General features: G+C 37.3%; 1 protein-coding gene across 1 annotated transcript in view; it reads right to left on the bottom strand.

Annotated features, from left to right (window-relative positions):
- The window catches only part of LOC131037435 (uncharacterized), a 36,127-nt gene extending 33,827 nt beyond the window's left edge, over positions 1–2,300 (bottom strand). Inside the window, exon 1 of the mRNA XM_057969579.2 lies at positions 1,980–2,300. Within this exon, the coding sequence (XP_057825562.2) occupies positions 1,980–2,041 (62 nt within the window). The 5' untranslated portion in view covers positions 2,042–2,300. The remainder of the gene's footprint in view (positions 1–1,979) is intronic.
- Between the last annotated feature and the right edge of the window lie 16,534 nt (positions 2,301–18,834).

Below are 18,834 nucleotides of genomic sequence, written 5' to 3'. Positions count from 1 at the left end.
GAACATTTCATGGGTTCGGTAAAAGCATGTGACGTTCAGATGATTTGGAAAACAGAAGCAAGGTTAGACTCTGGGTTTACAGGAGTAACAATTGAAGCCACAGGATATATTCAATTCCAACAATTGCACTGACACTGGAATTCATAGTCCTTGTGAATTGCTTTGTATATTCTTTAGGATGAAAATAAGACTCCTACAAGAAACTTTGTTGACTCAAGTAGATGAAATACAAGACATCATTGCATCAGTAACTTACAAGAAAAAGCAGAACCCTTATAATGATATGCCTATCGAGAAAAAACAGAGCAGTTCTTTTATACGACAGTGCATGTGTATATAAACCACAAAAACAGTCTTGTGATGGTTAGTAGTGGTAGCATAAATCATAGAAGTTTCAGGGAATGGTATGGTGAAGCTAATGACACCAAGACAACAAATTTAGAGGTGTTTTCAATGGTAGTAATTTCAAGCATTATTTTAGCTACTATATTTTAAACATAGGCACAGGCTGAATTCAATTACTTATTAGTTATTTATTACACCTGCCTTGTTGTCATTCTCTTTTAAAAGCCACTAGGATGATCAAAGAAAAACAGCATAACTCTGGCATATTAATAACTCGCCACAATTGTCATTTAGCAGAAGACAAAAGGAAATGCGTCATATAAGGAGAGCACTTACTCTCTCAATTTAGGGAAACTGAAGCTTTTCAAGGACTTGTCTTTGATTTCAAAGTCAAGCAGCCCGTACTCAGGTGTTTTCTTTCCTTGCTTTTATATAAAAAGACCTTCACTGTAATCATCTTATTCAAAAGTAGTAATTATTGTGTTCTTTTGAGTGACCTTCCTTGCTTTGCTATGATTGTGTAAATATTCAAATGCAATTTTATTTTTCATTTAGTTAGCACACTTAATTCGACAACCACCTGCTATGAACCTAACTAGGTAAATGTAGTAATGTGTATGTATAAACAGATAGATGGCTAAACATAGATTCGAACTTTTCAGTAGAGAGAACACCCGTGCCCTATTAAAATCTGTAAGAAAGACATTAAACAACTAAAAAGACCAACTTTTATTCAATAAACTCTAAAAACATTAGAAAAAAGCATACTTGTTAGTAAAAAGCAGTTTTACTCTTCTGTTCAGTTACACCTCTTTAGAAAAGATTCTGAACGGTTTCTGCCCACATCAACATCTTTTTTCCATTCGAGAATTTAGGCCCTCTAGTTTCGAGTATTTCTTAATCTCAAAAAATAACAAAGATATCTGCAAAGCAACTCCAGCCTTACAAAGTTCCTCCGCAACATTGTGCGCATTAGATGCCACCAAAGTAACCAAAAGAAAACTTGGTAAAATTATTCTGATATCTATTTCCACGAAATCCCCTGCCGCTAGTTTTTACAGCCAAAAAACATAGTAAAATTTGGGTATAGAAAATATCGAACCCTGATATAGACATCTCAAGGTTAGGGGATCCAACAAATATTCAAACTTGCCATATGTTTTTGCCAGTAATTAACAACTGAAAGATAATGACAAATAAGAGTTTATCTAGAAGCCATTGAAATGATCATTTCCAACTCGTGATGCAAATAGGCAAATGCATGTTTGATTTTCTAATTTTTTTTACATTTGTAACTTTGGGCAAGAGGCTCATTTTTCCGCCAGGGATATGATGATTTCTCAGATGTATCTAGAACCAGGGGAATGACATTTTTTAAAAGTTTGTTGGCGGAAGATTTCTTTATTTGAACTTTAAACAGCACAACTCCCAAACTAACCACATTTACACTTTACTTGTTGCCAGATCTAAATTGGTATGAATTCTGGGAAACAGTATTTACAATAAAACCCCAAATTTTCGGTAAATAAAAGAATTTAAGTTTTGTGAGAAAGTGAAGGTGACAGTAAAGTTGCAGGTTTCTTCTGTAATGCATCAATTTATAATAGGAGATAATAGAATTTGAATGCGTTAACCTGGAGTGGGAGTACGTGCCCTTGACATCTCCGTGCTTTGGCTGAAGGCGTTTCCCCTCCATTTTTTCACATCCGCATGAATAAATTAAGTTTCCTTATCAAGCATAGAACGTCGTCATATTGAATTAAAAAAAAAGTACCTACTGGATTGATCGAACTGATTTTACGGAATGAACAAGTAGTAGGGCTTTTCGGATCCCAAATGCCTTTCAAATATCAAATACTGTACTTGCACTTTCCATATCTTGCAATGCCGACCCTTTTATTTGTTAAATTTAAATAATATATTTTTTGTTAAATTTTTTTCTGAGTTGTAACCAGCATGTGGATAGAGATTCGAAGGCGAGCATGTGGATAGAGATTGAAGGCGAGCAATGTGAATATAGGGAAGAGTACCATTAGATTTTATAGTTAACTTTGTACATTTACATAGTTAATTTTATACATTTACAAATTTTAAATGGTATGTCGGAATTCAATGAATTTTTTTGTTGTCGGAATTATAACAATTTTCATGATATGATACACAAAATCATGGAGGATTATGTTGATGATACTCTAGTTAAATTTATGCAAAGATCAACACATGTATCAAAACTAGGTCCAATATTAGACAAGATGGAACAATTCAAACTCAGATTAAATCCCAAAAAATGTGCATTTGGGGTTACATCTGGTAAGCTCCTAGGATATATTGTTTCAGCGAAAGGAATTGAAGTGGATCCAGAAAAAGTTAAGGCTATCATGGAAATGTCACCTCCAAAGAATATCAGTCAAATGAGAAGTTTACAAGGGCACCTCCAATCAATAAGATGCTTTATTTCTCAGTTAGCAGATAAGGCTCAACCATTCACAAAGGCATTACGAAAAGGAGTCAAATACAACTGGGATGAAGATTGTGAACAACACCTAAAGAAAATCAAGGAATATTTTTATAATCCACGTATACTGATGCCACCAATTCAAGGCAAACCATTGATTCTCTACATATCAGCTACAGATACATCACTGGGGGCACTTTTGGCACAAAAGGATGAGAATAAAAAAGAAAGAGCTATATTATATTAGCAGGACCTTGGTGTCCTATGAGATGAACTATACTATCATAGAGAAAGCTTGTTTGGCATTAGTCTTTGCATCACATAAATTAAGACACTACATGTTAGCACATTCTATCAAGCTGGTCGCTAAGATTGATCCGCTCAAATACCTTCTCAGCAAAGCAACACTTACCAGAAGATTGGCTAAATGGGTCATGGTTCTTATAGAATTTGATATTGAATATATAGAATGCAAAGCTATCAAATGACAGGCCATTGTAGATCAACTTGTTGATGCTTCGCTTGAAGACAATCAACCTTTGCACATAGAATTTCAAGATGAATCTGTAGTACCCCTACCCTAATCAATCTCTAATCTTGGTTTAATCTCGGTTAGTTTATCTTAATATAATGTTATAGTCAGATGTTGATTTAACGCATAGCTGTTGATGTGGTTCTCACACTAGTTGTAAGCAAGTTGTTTAGTGTACCTATTTCGTGGTATTAATATTGAGCTAACGCTTTCATTAAGTTTATATATGTATGCATGTATGACTCTTGGTTGCAGGAGATTTCAGGTACAACGCCGCATGAGTGCGAGGTTCGTCTTCACCTGGATTTGCAGGTTTGAGTGTACCTCTTTTATCCTTAGAGTTGGATTAGGTGGTCGTAAGACCCTAGTTGACCTTCGTCGTGCTCAAGTGAGCATCGTCAACCGTCGTCGGTGTTCCCTTCTTGTTTGGGTTTGCGAGTCGTCTGTTTGGTTGACCTTCTCGATTTGTGTGCGTGGTGTGAATGGTTAAATTGATTAATTAGTCCTTAGTAATTATTTTGATTAAATATGTATTTGTGCATTAGAGATTTATGGACTAAATTAATCGGGATTCGTTATGCGATTTTCGTTGATATTGGATTGCTCGTTTTAAATTGGGAGTGAGTTCGATTAAATGACTGAATTTGAATATTAAATGCATTTTGTGCATGCTGTCGAAAAAGAAAGTTCTGTATTTAATTGCCATAGATTAAATTGTATTCTGTTGGCTTTTGAAATTAGAAAGGTTAAATTGAATTAAATGAGGAAATCGATTTTGGATTTGAAAGCAAGTCAATTTGTTGTTATAGTTAGAAAAGAATTAATTTTGAGAATTATTTTTAAATAAAAATTTTAATTCCAAAAATGGAATTTTGGTCAACTCTTCCATATAACCTAATTTTTGGGGAGATTTTGGGGATGGATATTTTTGGAAAATGGTTGGTTGGAAAATATTTTTGGATGAAATTGGGGGTTTTGGGAGGAAGGAAGTGCTTCTGGATCTGGCAGGATTGGGTTCTCCTTCAGTTATTCCAGGAATGCGTGTGAAGGTAGGATTTACCTTAACTGTTCTTCCTTGTTGTTATGGAAATGGTTTGGGTTTTGCAATATCCTCTTGTAAGTCTCTTTTTAAGACTGTTTTTTTAATGTTATTATGGGGTTTTGCTATTGTGGGTGGGAGTGTTTGAAACCCACGTTTCTTATTAAAAAAAAATAATATGGACCTCGTGTATGATTGAATCGAAATATATGATTTCGAAGCATTTCGTGTTTTCCGTTGCATTTCTATGAAAAAAATGAACTGTGTTTTAAATAAAATAGCGCTGTGTAAAACGTATTTTAATCGAACTGTGCATTTCTTTTAAAAAATATATATATATTTTACCGAGTTGTGCGTGTGTTTTTTTTTAACTGTTGGTTGGGGTTGGAGGGCGGGGAGCGGAGCTCCACCCGCTCCTCCTCCCCTCCCCCGCTTGTTTCCCCCGCTCCTGCTCGCCGTTCTCCAGTGGCCGCGGCTCACTGTGGTGACCGCAGGGCGCCGCGGGACCTGCGGGCACCGCAGTGGCGCCGCCCGCGCGGGAGTTGCCCTCGGCTAGGGTTTGGGCGCCCAGCCGTCCCCGTTGGGAGGTGGGCCCCGCCTTCGCCCTTTTTAAAATGCTTTGTTTTAAATTAGTTTTTAAAAAAAAAAAATTTATGTAATTTTTTTTAGTATTCAAAAAAAAATGCATATAATATTTTTAAATATTATTTTAATGTTAAGTTTTAATTAGTTTCTTAATTATGATTAAGGTGGCATTAATCTTGATAAATGTTAATTTGATATTGATTAAGTTTATAATGGAGTTTATAGGTTAATCATTATTCAATTTCATTTCATGACTTGTGCACTCCTTCTAATTAAGTTCTACAACTGTAATTTCGCAATTGAATATTATCGATTATATTCTAATTGATCTTGGACTAATAAATTTATATCTTACCTTCTAGCTGATTAGGGAAGTTGGCTAATTGAGGTAGTATTGTTTAAAAATGAAATAGAATATTATGTTATTGGAAAACTGTTGAAATATGTTATAATTACTAATTGATGATGTTAAATATTATTCCAGAACATATCATTTGAGTAATTGAGAAGTAAGTGAAATATTTATCATTGGATATTTGAATTTTAAACGATGTGGTTTTGGAAATGATTATCTTCATTAGATTCTCTTTTTATATTTATATTTTCTGTGATCTGTATAGTGCATCTGGGATTGAAAAATATGAAACTGTATAAGTGGTTTTGAACCAGTATGTCAATGATGGTTTATTGGAGATTAAATATCTTATTTAAATGATTAATGGTTGTCTGAGTTTTATTAATATGAATTTGGTTTAAGAACTCATTATGGCGTAATGTCTGTTCGATGCTTTGAACCTTAGAGAGTTAGAAATCCAAGATCAACCTATCCCTAGATGAGGTAGATAACTGTTATATGATATAGATCTTGTAGGAAACTTGATCGACGTTTATTGTTTAGATCAATTCAGAAAGATTGCATCTGTTGAATATTGTCCTTTCTGTTTATTGCCTTTGCGAGTTTAATTTCTATATTCGCTCTTAATTATGAAATGGCAAGTCGTGCTTTGTTTGTTAGGACCCTGTCGTATGGAATGATTTGGGGTACCTATTTCAGTCCTCGGTTCTGAGTTGATTGTTGTATTGTGGTAGTGTCATATTTGGTCATATCCTCTTTGTGTGAGTCGAATGATGATTCGTGGTTGACCTTAGTTTGTCGGGTCTCTAGTTAGAGTACCGTCAGTAAGTGTACCATTTGTGAGTCATGTTTGACCAGATGTTTGTTTCTCCCTTCTTGAACTCCATTCGTCTGACCATGTGTATTCCTTGGTTTTGAGTTCGTCTGAGTATAGTCTAGTGTCGTATGGGAAAGTGGCTTTCGATTGGGGGCCGCGCCCAAAGTGGCTGCTGGGTAACCCGTCGAAAGTGAGTCTAATAAGTGATAACCTAAGTAGATTAGAATGTAATCTCTAAGTAAGATAATTGTGCCTCACACATGGGACGAGTGCTAACTTAGACTTGACATGCTGTGAGAAGGCCTGAAATGGCAAACCACCATCCTTGTCTTCACGAGAGGATGTGTGGGTCCACATGAGGCTTGGATGGGCCGGAAGCTCGGATTAGGTTGCCAGGGTGACCCAGTGTATGGGGTCGGGACCTATGAAGACCTCCCATGGTAACCATACCAGGTTGTGTGATGACACTTGTCCCTACGTTTGCTAGTGTGTTGTCGTTTTGTCCTGTTAAGAGTACCTTTGTGGGTCGTCCTTTTGTTTATGCCCTTGTGAGTGTCGATTTCATGTTAGACCTTGGGTGGTGATGGCTCAGTCTTGTGGATGCTCTTCTGGACCTTTGTAATAACTTTGATTATGTTCAGCTAGATCCTTTCCTTTTCAGGGATCGTTTATGTATCGATTGACCGATGCGGTCGTTTGTATATTGTTTATATTTCGCCTTGATGGCCGGATTGTAATAGTGTAACCTCTTGTATTCTTAACTTTATTATTATTCAGAGGGGTCTTGCAGTTGAGCAGACCCGGAGATGTAGCCCTTTAGGGGTGAACTCCGAGATCATTATGGCGTTATGTGATGTTATTCTCTTATGTTTCCTTTATTCAGCTTTATCATGTATGATTAGCTTATGTTAGAATGGTTAAGTGGATAAATGGAATTAGCTTTTAATGCTTTTATGCAGTTCTTTCTTGAATGCCATGTTGATCGAATGCTTAAGTGGTTTAGATGAGATTTATCGTAGATGCATGTATGCAATCGTCTCTTTAATGCAATAAATTGGAGTATGAAAGAATGTATCTTAGAGTAATGGAATATATTCAGTTGTTGTTAAGGAAATTAAGTATGCTTGAAAAGATCTCTTATGTTTTTGATGAAATCCTAGTGTATTAAGATTTTAGAGGTATGGCTTGTAATTTTAAATGAAAAGCTTGAATGAAGATTATGAATAGATCTTAATGGATGAATCCTTGCTTGTGTTTTATATTTCCATCTTTTGAAAGAAATTATCCTGACTAAGAATTATCTCGTTATTAAGGTAATCAGCTATATTGGATTAATTGTGTGAGTTAAGTGAATTGTGAAATTTAAGTAATCTCGTTGGGAAACTCTTTAGGTGTTAGTTGATGTCTTCCGCTATGTAATCTAAATCTTTGATATCTTGTTGTATCTTAATGTGGTGTAACTTTTTTAAAAAAATAAAAAATTATTGCACTCCTTTCGTGCCTTTTGGCTTATCCCTTCGGGGTTTCCTGGTGGGGCATTACAGAATCCATCATGCACCTTGCTCAGTGATAATGGAAAATTTTCTTTGATGGGTCTTTCACTCAACATGGTTCTGGTGATGGAATACTTTTTATCACTCTTCAAAGATATTCAATTCCAAAGGCTTACAAGATTCTCTTTCCTTGCACCAACAATATTGTAGAATATGAAGCTTTGGTAAATGGGATCAAGTTGGTTATCGAATGGAAGGTCGTTGAGTTACACATCTATGGAGACTCTTAGTTGATTATCAACCAAATCAATGATATATACCAAACTCGAAATGAGAAACTAATGCCTTATAAGAGAATGGTTGATGATCTCAATAAATACTTTACCTTTGTATCATTTCAACAGATTCTCAGATCAGCAAATAGATTAGCAGATGCTATGGCTACCTTAGCGTCTATACCACAGCTACAAGAATCTGAGTTCCACTTTAAATTCCTGGTGGAAGAATTACATTATCCTGCTTATGATTCCCCTGAGTCCCAGATGGTATGTTCTATCATTGGACATGATTTGTCTCGCTATAGCCATATTTACTCTTACTTGAGTGACCAAATTATTCCTACTAATCTTACCCGTAATGAGAAAAGGAACCTAATATGAAACGCTTCACGGTATGTCATCATCGCTAACGATTTATATAGGCGAGGTTTGGATAGTACTTTGCTTAGGTGTCTAGAAACTGAAGAGTCCTAATGTGCATTATCTGAAGTGCATGAAGGTATTTGTGGATCTCATTCAAACGGTCTAACTTTAGCTCAAAAACTGCTAAGGGTTGGCTACTACTGGCCAGATATGGAGAAAGATGCTATAAAATTTGCTAAAACTTGTGAGAAGTGTCATCTACATGGGAACCTCATACATGCTCCAGCAAGGGATCTCATACCTTTCATCACACATTGGCCTTTTCAACAATGGGCGTTTGACCTCATTGGCCAAATATATCCTGCATCATCTAACAAACACAAGTTTATCATAACTGCCACTGAGTACTTCACTAAGTGGGTGGAAGCGGTTCTGCTGATCAAAGCAACCGGTAAACAAGTAGCTATGTTCATCCTTAACTATATCATTTGCAGGTATGGGATACCTTCTTCCATTGTGAATGGCAATGGAGGGTAGTTCAAAAACAAAGATCTAGATGAGCTCTATGAAAAATTCAAAATCAAACAACACTGGTCATCCATATACTACCCTCAAGGTAATGGACAAGTTGAAGCATCTAACAAAAATCTGTTGACTATCTTACACAAAACAGTAAATAAATCTGGAAAGGATTGGCATCTGCAGCTCAATCCTGCACTATGGGCTTATAGAACAAGTATCAGAACACCTACTGGGACTACACCTTTTTCTTTGGTGTATGGGTATGAAGCAATCTTGCATGTTGAGGTGGAAATACCTTCTTTAAGAGTTTCTTTGCAAGGTCTTTTTACTGATGAAGACTACAGAATATCTAGATTGCAAGAACTCGAGTTGTTGGATGAACGTCGGCAAGTGACATTTGATCATCTGAGAGCCTACCAAAAGAGAATGTCTAGAGGTTATAACAAAAAAGTTCGACAAAGAGAATTTCAGGTTGGTGGCCTTGTTTTGAGAGAAAATCCTAAAAATCAACAGTTTCGAGACAACAAAGGGAAGTTTGAACCCAACTAGCTGGGTCCCTACATCATTACTATAGTTTTTGGCTCCGGTGCCTATCAACTCTCAACATCGAAAGGAGAACAAATCCATGAACCGATCAACACCATTCACTTGAAGAAATTTTTCACTTAGTATTCTCTACTCCAACAACCTATACACATAAAAAGTCCTGGAATAACCAAAAAATAAAAAAATGGAAGCCTTGGTGAAAACCTAGTAAACAGACACCTTGGTAAAAAAAAAAAAAAGAAAGAAAAAAGAAAGGATCTTTTTCAAGCAGGTGAAAACCTGGTAAACAGACGCCTCTTGTACTCAAGCGCTCCATCTATCAATGCAAATTTGGCATTTCCCATTTTCATTCCCGCTTTCCTGCATCTTCGCTTTCACTTGTACATAACTTTTAGTCACTTTTGTGACATATAGTTCTTTTGGAACTCTCATGGCTTGAAACCGATCAATGTCCTGGTCTTAGGGTAATCGACTGATCAATTCACATGTCCTAAGTAGTATCAACCAAGTCATCTTTCTATCGGTAGTACCAGGTCATCCAATCCAAGTCAGTCACTTGTCTCCTATCCACTACAGAGTTTTATCACTGAGTAAACAAGCAAAACAAGACTACTGAAAACAATCACTAAATTGTTTGAGATATGATTGAAATTTTCTTTGTGTGTTGTCTTTTACATTGGTTTTTGATTATTATTCCCTTTGAGTAACACGAGGAAGTCTATCTTGACTAAGAGGAGCAAGGATTGGGGGCATAATACTTTTCTTTGTTTTCTGCTTATAGGAACGATTCTGATGATATGGAAACATCTAATCAGCTAGGTGTCTATGATAAGTGCCTTCACATCAAGGTGAAATCGCCACACATACCTCGACTCCACTTATTTGTATGCTACAGAGGGATTGGAGTCATTTCTTTGTCTGTTTTGAGGGAATTTCTTTAATGTGCAATCTAGATGCATGCATAATTTGTCCAAGGATATGAACGATAAAAGGGTCATTGTGGACAAGATAATTAATATTGCATATGAAAGAAAGGAACTCTATTTTGCCTGTTGTGTTTGTAAAACGCTCAATGATGAAAATTAAGCATACCAAATCTAGTGACTAAGTTTAAGTTGCATTCATTCTAAATTTTATGCATTTTAAATGATTTCGACATGATAACAATGATCTCTTTATCTTTTGAATGAGAGTATGAAGCAATCCTCATTTCTCGGCTAAGTGGTCTCTTTTTCATCATCGTTTCTCCGATCGAGTACTTTTGTATTGAGATGTTAGCTGCATACATGAGCATCTTATATAGATCCATATATTTCATATATTTATTAACATTCATATTATTGCATAAAAAACAAACTAAACATCTGCATTACTAGTTACTCATTTTCATCATTTATTTGCATATAAGAAATAAAATAAAGCAAAAACATCCATATTCATCTACATTACATACATCCATACTGAAAATATATACATACATATAGAATAAATCATATAGAACAACATCTCATAATCAATCAACACAAGTACGATGAAATCAAATCAAGAGCTCGTATATATCGTCATACTCTCAGTGTCTTAGAGTACAAATGATATCAACTGTCATATACAATGTCTCATCGAAGCAAGAATCGTATAGGCTACAAAAAATGGGGTATATAACAAAATCTAGGAGATAATAAATCTAGCTCTTTTCCTTTCTCTCATCGTTGGGTGGAGGAGGTGGTGCTTGTTGAACAACATCCTGTCTGGGTGCCCTAGCTCCCTCAGATCGAGCCATATACTAAAAATACAAAACAACTTGTTGTGCTATTGGGACCGCTACACTACATGTTGCAACATAATAGGCTGCACGACTCATCTGATGCAAAACCTCTTGCTAAAGAGCATCACGCTCTACTCTAACCTATGCAAGTTGTCGTTCTCGCTCTACAAGTTGTGTATGCACCACTGTCAACTGTGACTGCAAACCTATCAACCTCGATCTTAAAGATTGTACTACATCTGGTACTCCCTGCTCTATCCCGACATTCCCCTCTCCGCCTCCCTGCTCATCTCTCCATTGCCTAACATTCCTAGGAGCCGCTCTATCCTCCAATCTCTGTTGCCCTAGAACCACCAGCCTCGACCCCAACAGCTCCTAAGGATCCACCCTCCCCTCTCTGTCATTGTCTACCTCCCACTAGAACCCTGTTGCTACTAGCACCAAGATCACCTCCTATCCACCTAGGTACATCCATTCTTTGTCCTTGTAACTACCCTCATCCCTATACCTGACCTGGTACATGCATGTGTGCTGGTGCATCATCCTCAACCTCCTCTATAAGGGGTGCATGCTCTCCTAGATCTGTAATCCAAGGAAAAGGATGTCTCTGGAACCAATCTCTATACTAGGGCAATGCTCCCAAGTCTGCAACATCCTTTAAGTAATCTCATCTTTGTGGTTGTAAACCTGTTAACTCTTGCATGCTCAGCACATGTGACAGTCTCGGTGCCCATCCTCATCTCTCTTCCTCTCTGTATCAAGCATAGGTTGTGAACTCCTGGGATATATTATGTGGTCTCCCATACTATCTCATCACCCTAGACACTACAAACCACTCAATAATAGACACTAATCTGCCAATGAGAGGTCGAGTCATGAACATGTCCTTCCTTTGAGCTCTCCAATCATCCCACAACTCTATACCCCTATACGGTCTCCATACTACAGCATTCAGATCATCCAACTACCTCCTCCAATAGTTAGACTTGCCCAGATGGGGCTGAGTAACATAACCTGAATAACAACAAACAATAGGTTGGTGCGCCTCCTGCAAATCATCTACTATAGGTCTTCATACTGTGATGTTCTCCCATGCCCATATATGTAGAACTAAAACACCTGTTGCCATGCTCTTCCCCTCCCGGTACACAATCTCGTGCATCTCATGATACATATGAGCAAGCAAGCATGATCCCCACCCTAATCTCACTATATGAGTCAATAACCTCTCAAGCATTCTACCCCAACCACATAGAAAACCCTGTTGTCATCTATCAGGCATCACAAAACAACCAATCATATCTGCCAAAACACACGCCAGAGGGTACTGCTCACCATATCTGCTCATCAAATCATCCCACGTAATAGCGCAATCAAGAGTAGTCTCATCATGGAATATCTGTCTCAATGCCAAAATACCGGATCATGGAATATAATCATAATCAACCTTGTCTCCAGCGAATGAAATCCTCAAAATCCTATATATATATTCTAGCGTGATAGTCATCTCTCCAACCGATAAATGAAAGGTGTTATGCTCTGAATGAAAACTCTTGACTAAAGCAGTCAACATATTGTGATTCACATGGATATCAGGCATCTGTAATAGGTATCTGAATCCGCACAAACCAATATGACCTCTCTCTGCATCTGATAACTCACGAACAAGCCTCATCGTCGACGAAAATGTACATCGAAAAAGAATATCATGAAACTAAATATGCAAAATCGAACATACAAATCATCAGTATGTGATCCAATTTGCACCAAGAATGTGATAAAAATGCTATAGAATCCAAATATACAACATTCAGAATAAAAAATTGATGTTTACACTCTTAAAAATGCTTGTTGTTTTTTATATGAGTTTTCACAGACATGCAGAAACTCATACGAGCCAAAAATACATGTCAAACGAGTAAAACGTCTTATACGATAATTTAATACTCCTCGAACAATACAATGATCCATCAAGAACATTTTCATACGACTCATGGGATAACACCAGATGATAAACCCTACTTGCTTAAATGATAAACTACCAAAAGACAGATATTCTTACGACAAATGGTATTAACCCGCACGACACAAACGACTTTGAACGAAATTAAACATGTAACAAATTCAACAAAAAATCAAAAATTAAGAAATACAAAGGCTAAAGATCGATCACTTACTGCTGGGTCGTAGTTCTGCGGTCGATTATGTCGTTTCTGGCGCTCAAATCGATGCTCCTGAATCAGAATTGCCATTTTTTATTCGCAAGAGGTTTTTCAAATTTTAAACTTTGAGAGGTAAAAATGAATTGAAAATGACACATTGAACCCCTTATATAGCCCAAACCCTAATTTTTAAACTTGCTCCGATGGACATAAAACTTGTACCCAAAGCTAAATCGACTGTCCTGAGTCCATTTTCGGGATCGAAATTGAAATCTGACGTCAATTCTCTAGTCAAAATTTCATGACGTTGACCACTTAGCACTTTCATCCTCAAGTCAATTTTTGAATCTTTTTGCGCTCACTTCAATTCTAAATCTCAATTTAAATTCTCAAATCAACTCTGATTTTAATCTTCAAACATCAATCTTCATGCTCAAATAATTATCATCATTACAAATTGCCTAAAATCATTATACGATCGCTATCTTTCGATTTCGCTCCCGAGGGGGCATACTCATTACACCTTTTCAGTGATCATCATCATCAAAAGTCGAAAAAAAAATTAAAATCTTCATCCAAAGTCGAGCAAAAATCTTTTCAAACAAAGAAAATCAATTAAACATCGTTACTAGGGGCATCTTAACTAAATCATGACATATCAAGTTGAGATTCTTCGATGTCAAATAAAGCAATCTTTAGAGGCATATCAATCTTTGTCCATATCTGAATCAATTTTCAAAACGGTGTTCAGTTTCATCACATCAAATCAAGCTAGACATTATCTCTTGCTAGTCGATTCTTGTTCAAACAAGTTCAAAATCGGTTTTATCGCTTTGCTTATTTGATTCTTGTTCAATCAAGTTTGGATCGGTTGCATCTCTCGCTCAATCTAGTTTGATCAAGTTCTAGATTGATGCCTGTTTCTTGATCAATCAAGTTCAAGAACGATATCTCTCTCTTTGTCGATTCTTGTTCAATCAAGTTCAGGATCAATATCACTTTAATCAAATCTGTTTGGTTTCATCGCTTCAAATCAAGCTGAACATCTCGCTCTTCATCAGTTTGTGATCCATCAAGTTTAGAACTGATTTCTATTTGACATCAACTATTCTTTGAACCAACGTGTTGCTTGCATATTAATTCAAAGAGGGGCAAATGTAATACCCTAAAAATGGTCACCTAAACCATGGGCCCCTAATCTCGACAACATCACCAAGGTCCTAACCAAAGGCAATTAAATCAACCTTGAGCACCTAATTAATTGATTCTCAATCATTAATGTTACATGGCAAATAAATCACTCTACATTAATTAAATCATTTCAAGTAAATCATTTTGATCAATTATCCTATTTATTTAATTAAATATCCTAGCATATTTAATTAATAAATAATTTTGTCATTTTTTTTTTATTTTTTATTTTTTATTTTTAAGATAAGTACTACCATTAATGGGGGTAGCTCCCTATATTGCATGAGAGTGTGAAAATTACATGTAGTTTTATACAAGAGAAACCCACTCGACTATGTATTACCAACATTTTCTATACACATAGACCCAAAACTACATATAGATCCAAAATTATCATCCCACACTATCCAAATAAACCCAAAATTCTTAATCCAACCCTATCCTGAAATTACACCTGCCCCCCAATGGCTTGATAGATCACAACAACAAATTCACCAATGCTGATTGCATTGCAGGTGGAGTTCTCCGGAAGCCACCAGTCATCAGACTCAGTTACCCTTCAAAAAGGTTCCATATTTTCGTTGAATACAACACACCTAAATATCTCCCATGCATCCTCTCCAAATGTCTTCAATATATCATGCTCTTCCTTCCAAACTTCCTTGCAGGCCATCTCACGAATGGTCTCACTATCTACAGATCCATCATCCTCTGTAGAGTCCTCACGATCTTCCCCATCCACATTGCCTTCTTCATCACCATCATCCTCCGACTCAGAGGGTAGGTAGTTTTCAAACTAAAAATAAATTTTCAGTATGCTCACCTTGACTCCTTCCTCCATGCTCAGAATGGCGTTTGCAACACTATCTGCAATAAATGGTTTTATGAACCCTACAAGCAGCTCAACCATGCGCTCCCCCAAGTCGATGATATCCACCAGAGGCAGGAGAACGACTTCCAACACCATAGCATCACACCGATGTCTATCAAAATTTAGAGTGATGCCCACAAGCCCTCGAACAGAGTCATACACATAATCTTCAGTGTGAAACAGGTTTCTCAACTACATATTCAGCGTGTTATCACAATTCACACAACTGACCCTTCCAAAGTGTGTCATTGCCCAAATTTGTCTCTGCAAAGCTCCTAAAACGACACTCGAACTTTCCTATTTTGCTTTTGTCAGGCGACTTTGCCATATATGGTTGTGTTTTGTGATGTCAATCAAATAAACCCTGCCCAAATCCTGTTAGGATCGTCCATTCTGCAAAGTGCCATTATCGATGTAGTAGCAACATCCAGGCGTCATGATGGATTGTTTGGGGGCCATGTGATCCTGCCATCAAAGGGACATTTTCCAGTTCGCAGTCTTAGAATCGTGCTTCGCCCATGTTTATCCTAGTGCCACCACAATGCCCCAGTAGGCGATAGGGTCAAAAAGGTCGTAGACATGCTACTCGATCCCCTATCGAGGATATCTTTGGCAATCCTTCAGGCAGTGTCCTTTGATGTCATTTGTTGCAAATGTCTGGCAAAAGTAAACAGGGTCATCATATTCTCCCACACCAAGGTTCGCAAGGTAATCAACCACCTGATTCCCCTCTTTGTAGACATTCCCAATCTTGCAGTTCTCAAATTTCTTAAGATGCTCATTTATCAATGGAACCCATTTGTTGAGCTGCCAGTTATGAAAACTTGACCGAGTGATCCTATCTATTATAATTTGAGAGTCACCCTCAATTATGATTCTAGAAATTCCTTGCCTAACACAGAGACGTAGTCTTGCCTCCAGTGCACGAATCTCTGCTTCGTTGTTTGTGGCAACTCCAATGCCACCAAACAACCCATGGAGGATATTTCCCTGATCATCCTAGATTATGGCTCCAATACCTGATGCCCCCGGATTCCCCTTACTGGTACCGTCGAAGTTCAATTTTGTCCAACTCCATGGAGGGGTTTTCCATCTAATGGTATTTCTATCAAGGCATTTTGATGGGGGCACGTATATTTGTGGCTCTTTAAGGACCCATCTCTTCTCCATTTGTGCATCCCAACCAGTGTATATCTTAGTCCTGCCTATTATTTTCTTTCCATTCATTACTTCTTCTATTGCAGTTTTGATCTTTTCCACCAACATGCCCTGTGATAATGATGTCTCCTTGAAAATCCTCCTATTCCTTTCTTTCCATATATGCCACACTAGTAAGGAAGGTCCAATTAACCATATATCACACCATTTTGTCTTCTGATTGTTTGGCCATGCAAGAATGAAGTTGAAGAGTCTTTCATTTTTAATGGTTACCCAATTAATACTTTCTAGGAACCAATTCCAACAATATTCTGCAACTGGATACCAAAAAAGTAGATGATTTGTTGATTCTTCCTCTGCACAGCACATAACATAGCGATTAGGGCCTAAGATACCTATATTTTTTAGTATATCCCCAGTTAGGATTATGTTATGCAGTGCGATCCACAGGAAAGCCCCCGCTTTTGGGAGCACTTTGTCGTTCCAACATAGTTTATGTGGCCAACCGTTGATGGATCCTCTCTGCCATTGAACTTCATATCTGAGTTTGGCGTTGTACCTTCTGGATTTCGCAGCACACCAGATTATGGTATCTCCTTCCATAGACATCGGTATTTTCCTATCTTTAATTGCTTTCCATAGGTTTTTGCACAATGAAGGATCCCCAGTGTCAATTTCCTCCATTTCCTCAACCCTTTTTGATCTACTTGACCTTCCATGTAATTGCACACATGTTATCCTATACAATTTTCCACCATGTCCACCCATCCCTTATCTTCAAATGAATCCTCTAATGCAGGGAACCCATCCCAGGAGTCTCTCCAAAACAATGCAGTGCTGCCATTACCAATCTGCCATGAAATATGGTCCGTGATAATGTGTCTACTATCCCATAAGAAGTTACAGGTTGTTGACCCCCTCTTCGAGTTAGCCATTGTGAGAATTTTGTTTGTGTCGTTTGAATCCAGATACTTCTTTTGGAACAATCTACACCATAATTTATGAGGTTCCTTACACATTTTCCAAGCTAGCTTCGCACCAAGAGTAGAATTTTGTACTTCCATTTTTCTAAGACCAGCACCACCATCTTCCTTAACAAGGCATAAATTATCCCAATTGATCAGTGGTATTTTCTTGATGTCTTTGGCTCCAGCCCACACAAATTTCTTTAGTAGGTTGTTCAGACTTTTTCCAGCCACAAACAGCATTTTGAAACATGACATGCTATATATCGGTATTGCTGATAGGACTAACTTAATCATGGTAATTCTGCCAGCTTGAGTCAGCCATCTATTTTTCCAATTCTCAAATTTAGTTTGACAAGACTTGGTAACATCTTCCCAAATATGTGATTGTCTACACCCCTTGTTAATCTGCACCCCCAAGTACTTGATCGAAAGCTCCACAATGCTTATGTCCAAGAGTTGTGTGCTTTTGCCCTGTGTTTGTCTATTGGTGTTGAAGAAGAACAGTTGGGATTTCCCTTTGTTCATAACTTGACTCGAAGCCAAAGTATACTCTTCTAGGGTGTTCTTGATGCCCGAAGCTTCCCGGATGGTAGCCTCACCAAATATGATAGTGTGATCAGAAAATTGGGAGTGTGTGATTGCCTAAACTGATCATGGACTTTGATTCCTTTCCAAATGCCTTCGTGATGCCTTATTTTGATTAATCTCCCCAAGACTTCTGCCATAAGCACAAACAGTGAAGGAGACAATGGGTCTCCTTGTCATAGGCCATTCGTGGCTTCAAAGAAACCACTTAAACTTCCATTGATGAGAATTGAAAATTTAATAGTACTAATGCAAAATTTTATGCATTCAATCCATTTTTCAGGAAACTCAAACTTGACAAGGACTTGGCACAAGAAGCCCCAAACTACTTTATCGTAAGATTTAGCTACATCAAGTTTAATGATCATACCTTTTAGTTTTTCTTTGTGTAGTGAGTGAATGACTTTTGAAACCAATATGATGTTGTCCGCAATTTCCCTATCCGGAGTGAACCCATTCTGATTTTCAGAGACTAGCTTGGGGAGCAATTTATTCAATCTTTTGGCCATAGCCTTGGAGATTATCTTATAGATAGTATTGCACAGAGATATTGGTCTATAATCGACCATGGAGTCGCAATCCGCTTTTTTGGGAATGAGGCAGATAATAGTATGATTCATTTCCTTAACAAACTTGTGTTTTTTCCGAAATTCTTCCACCATAGCCCATATATCATTTCCCATGAATTCCCATCCTTTTTGAAATAGTTTTGTCTTGTACCCATCTGGTCTAGGTGCTTTGTGTGGGTGAAGTGCAAAGGTAGCCAATCTAATTTCCTCCAAAGAGTAAGGAGCCCTTGTTTCT

This window comes from Cryptomeria japonica, chromosome 6 (genome assembly GCF_030272615.1).
Source record: "Cryptomeria japonica chromosome 6, Sugi_1.0, whole genome shotgun sequence".
In the NCBI taxonomy this organism is placed as follows: Eukaryota; Viridiplantae; Streptophyta; class Pinopsida; order Cupressales; family Cupressaceae; genus Cryptomeria; species Cryptomeria japonica.
This window is presented reverse-complemented; position numbering and strand designations above follow the sequence as displayed.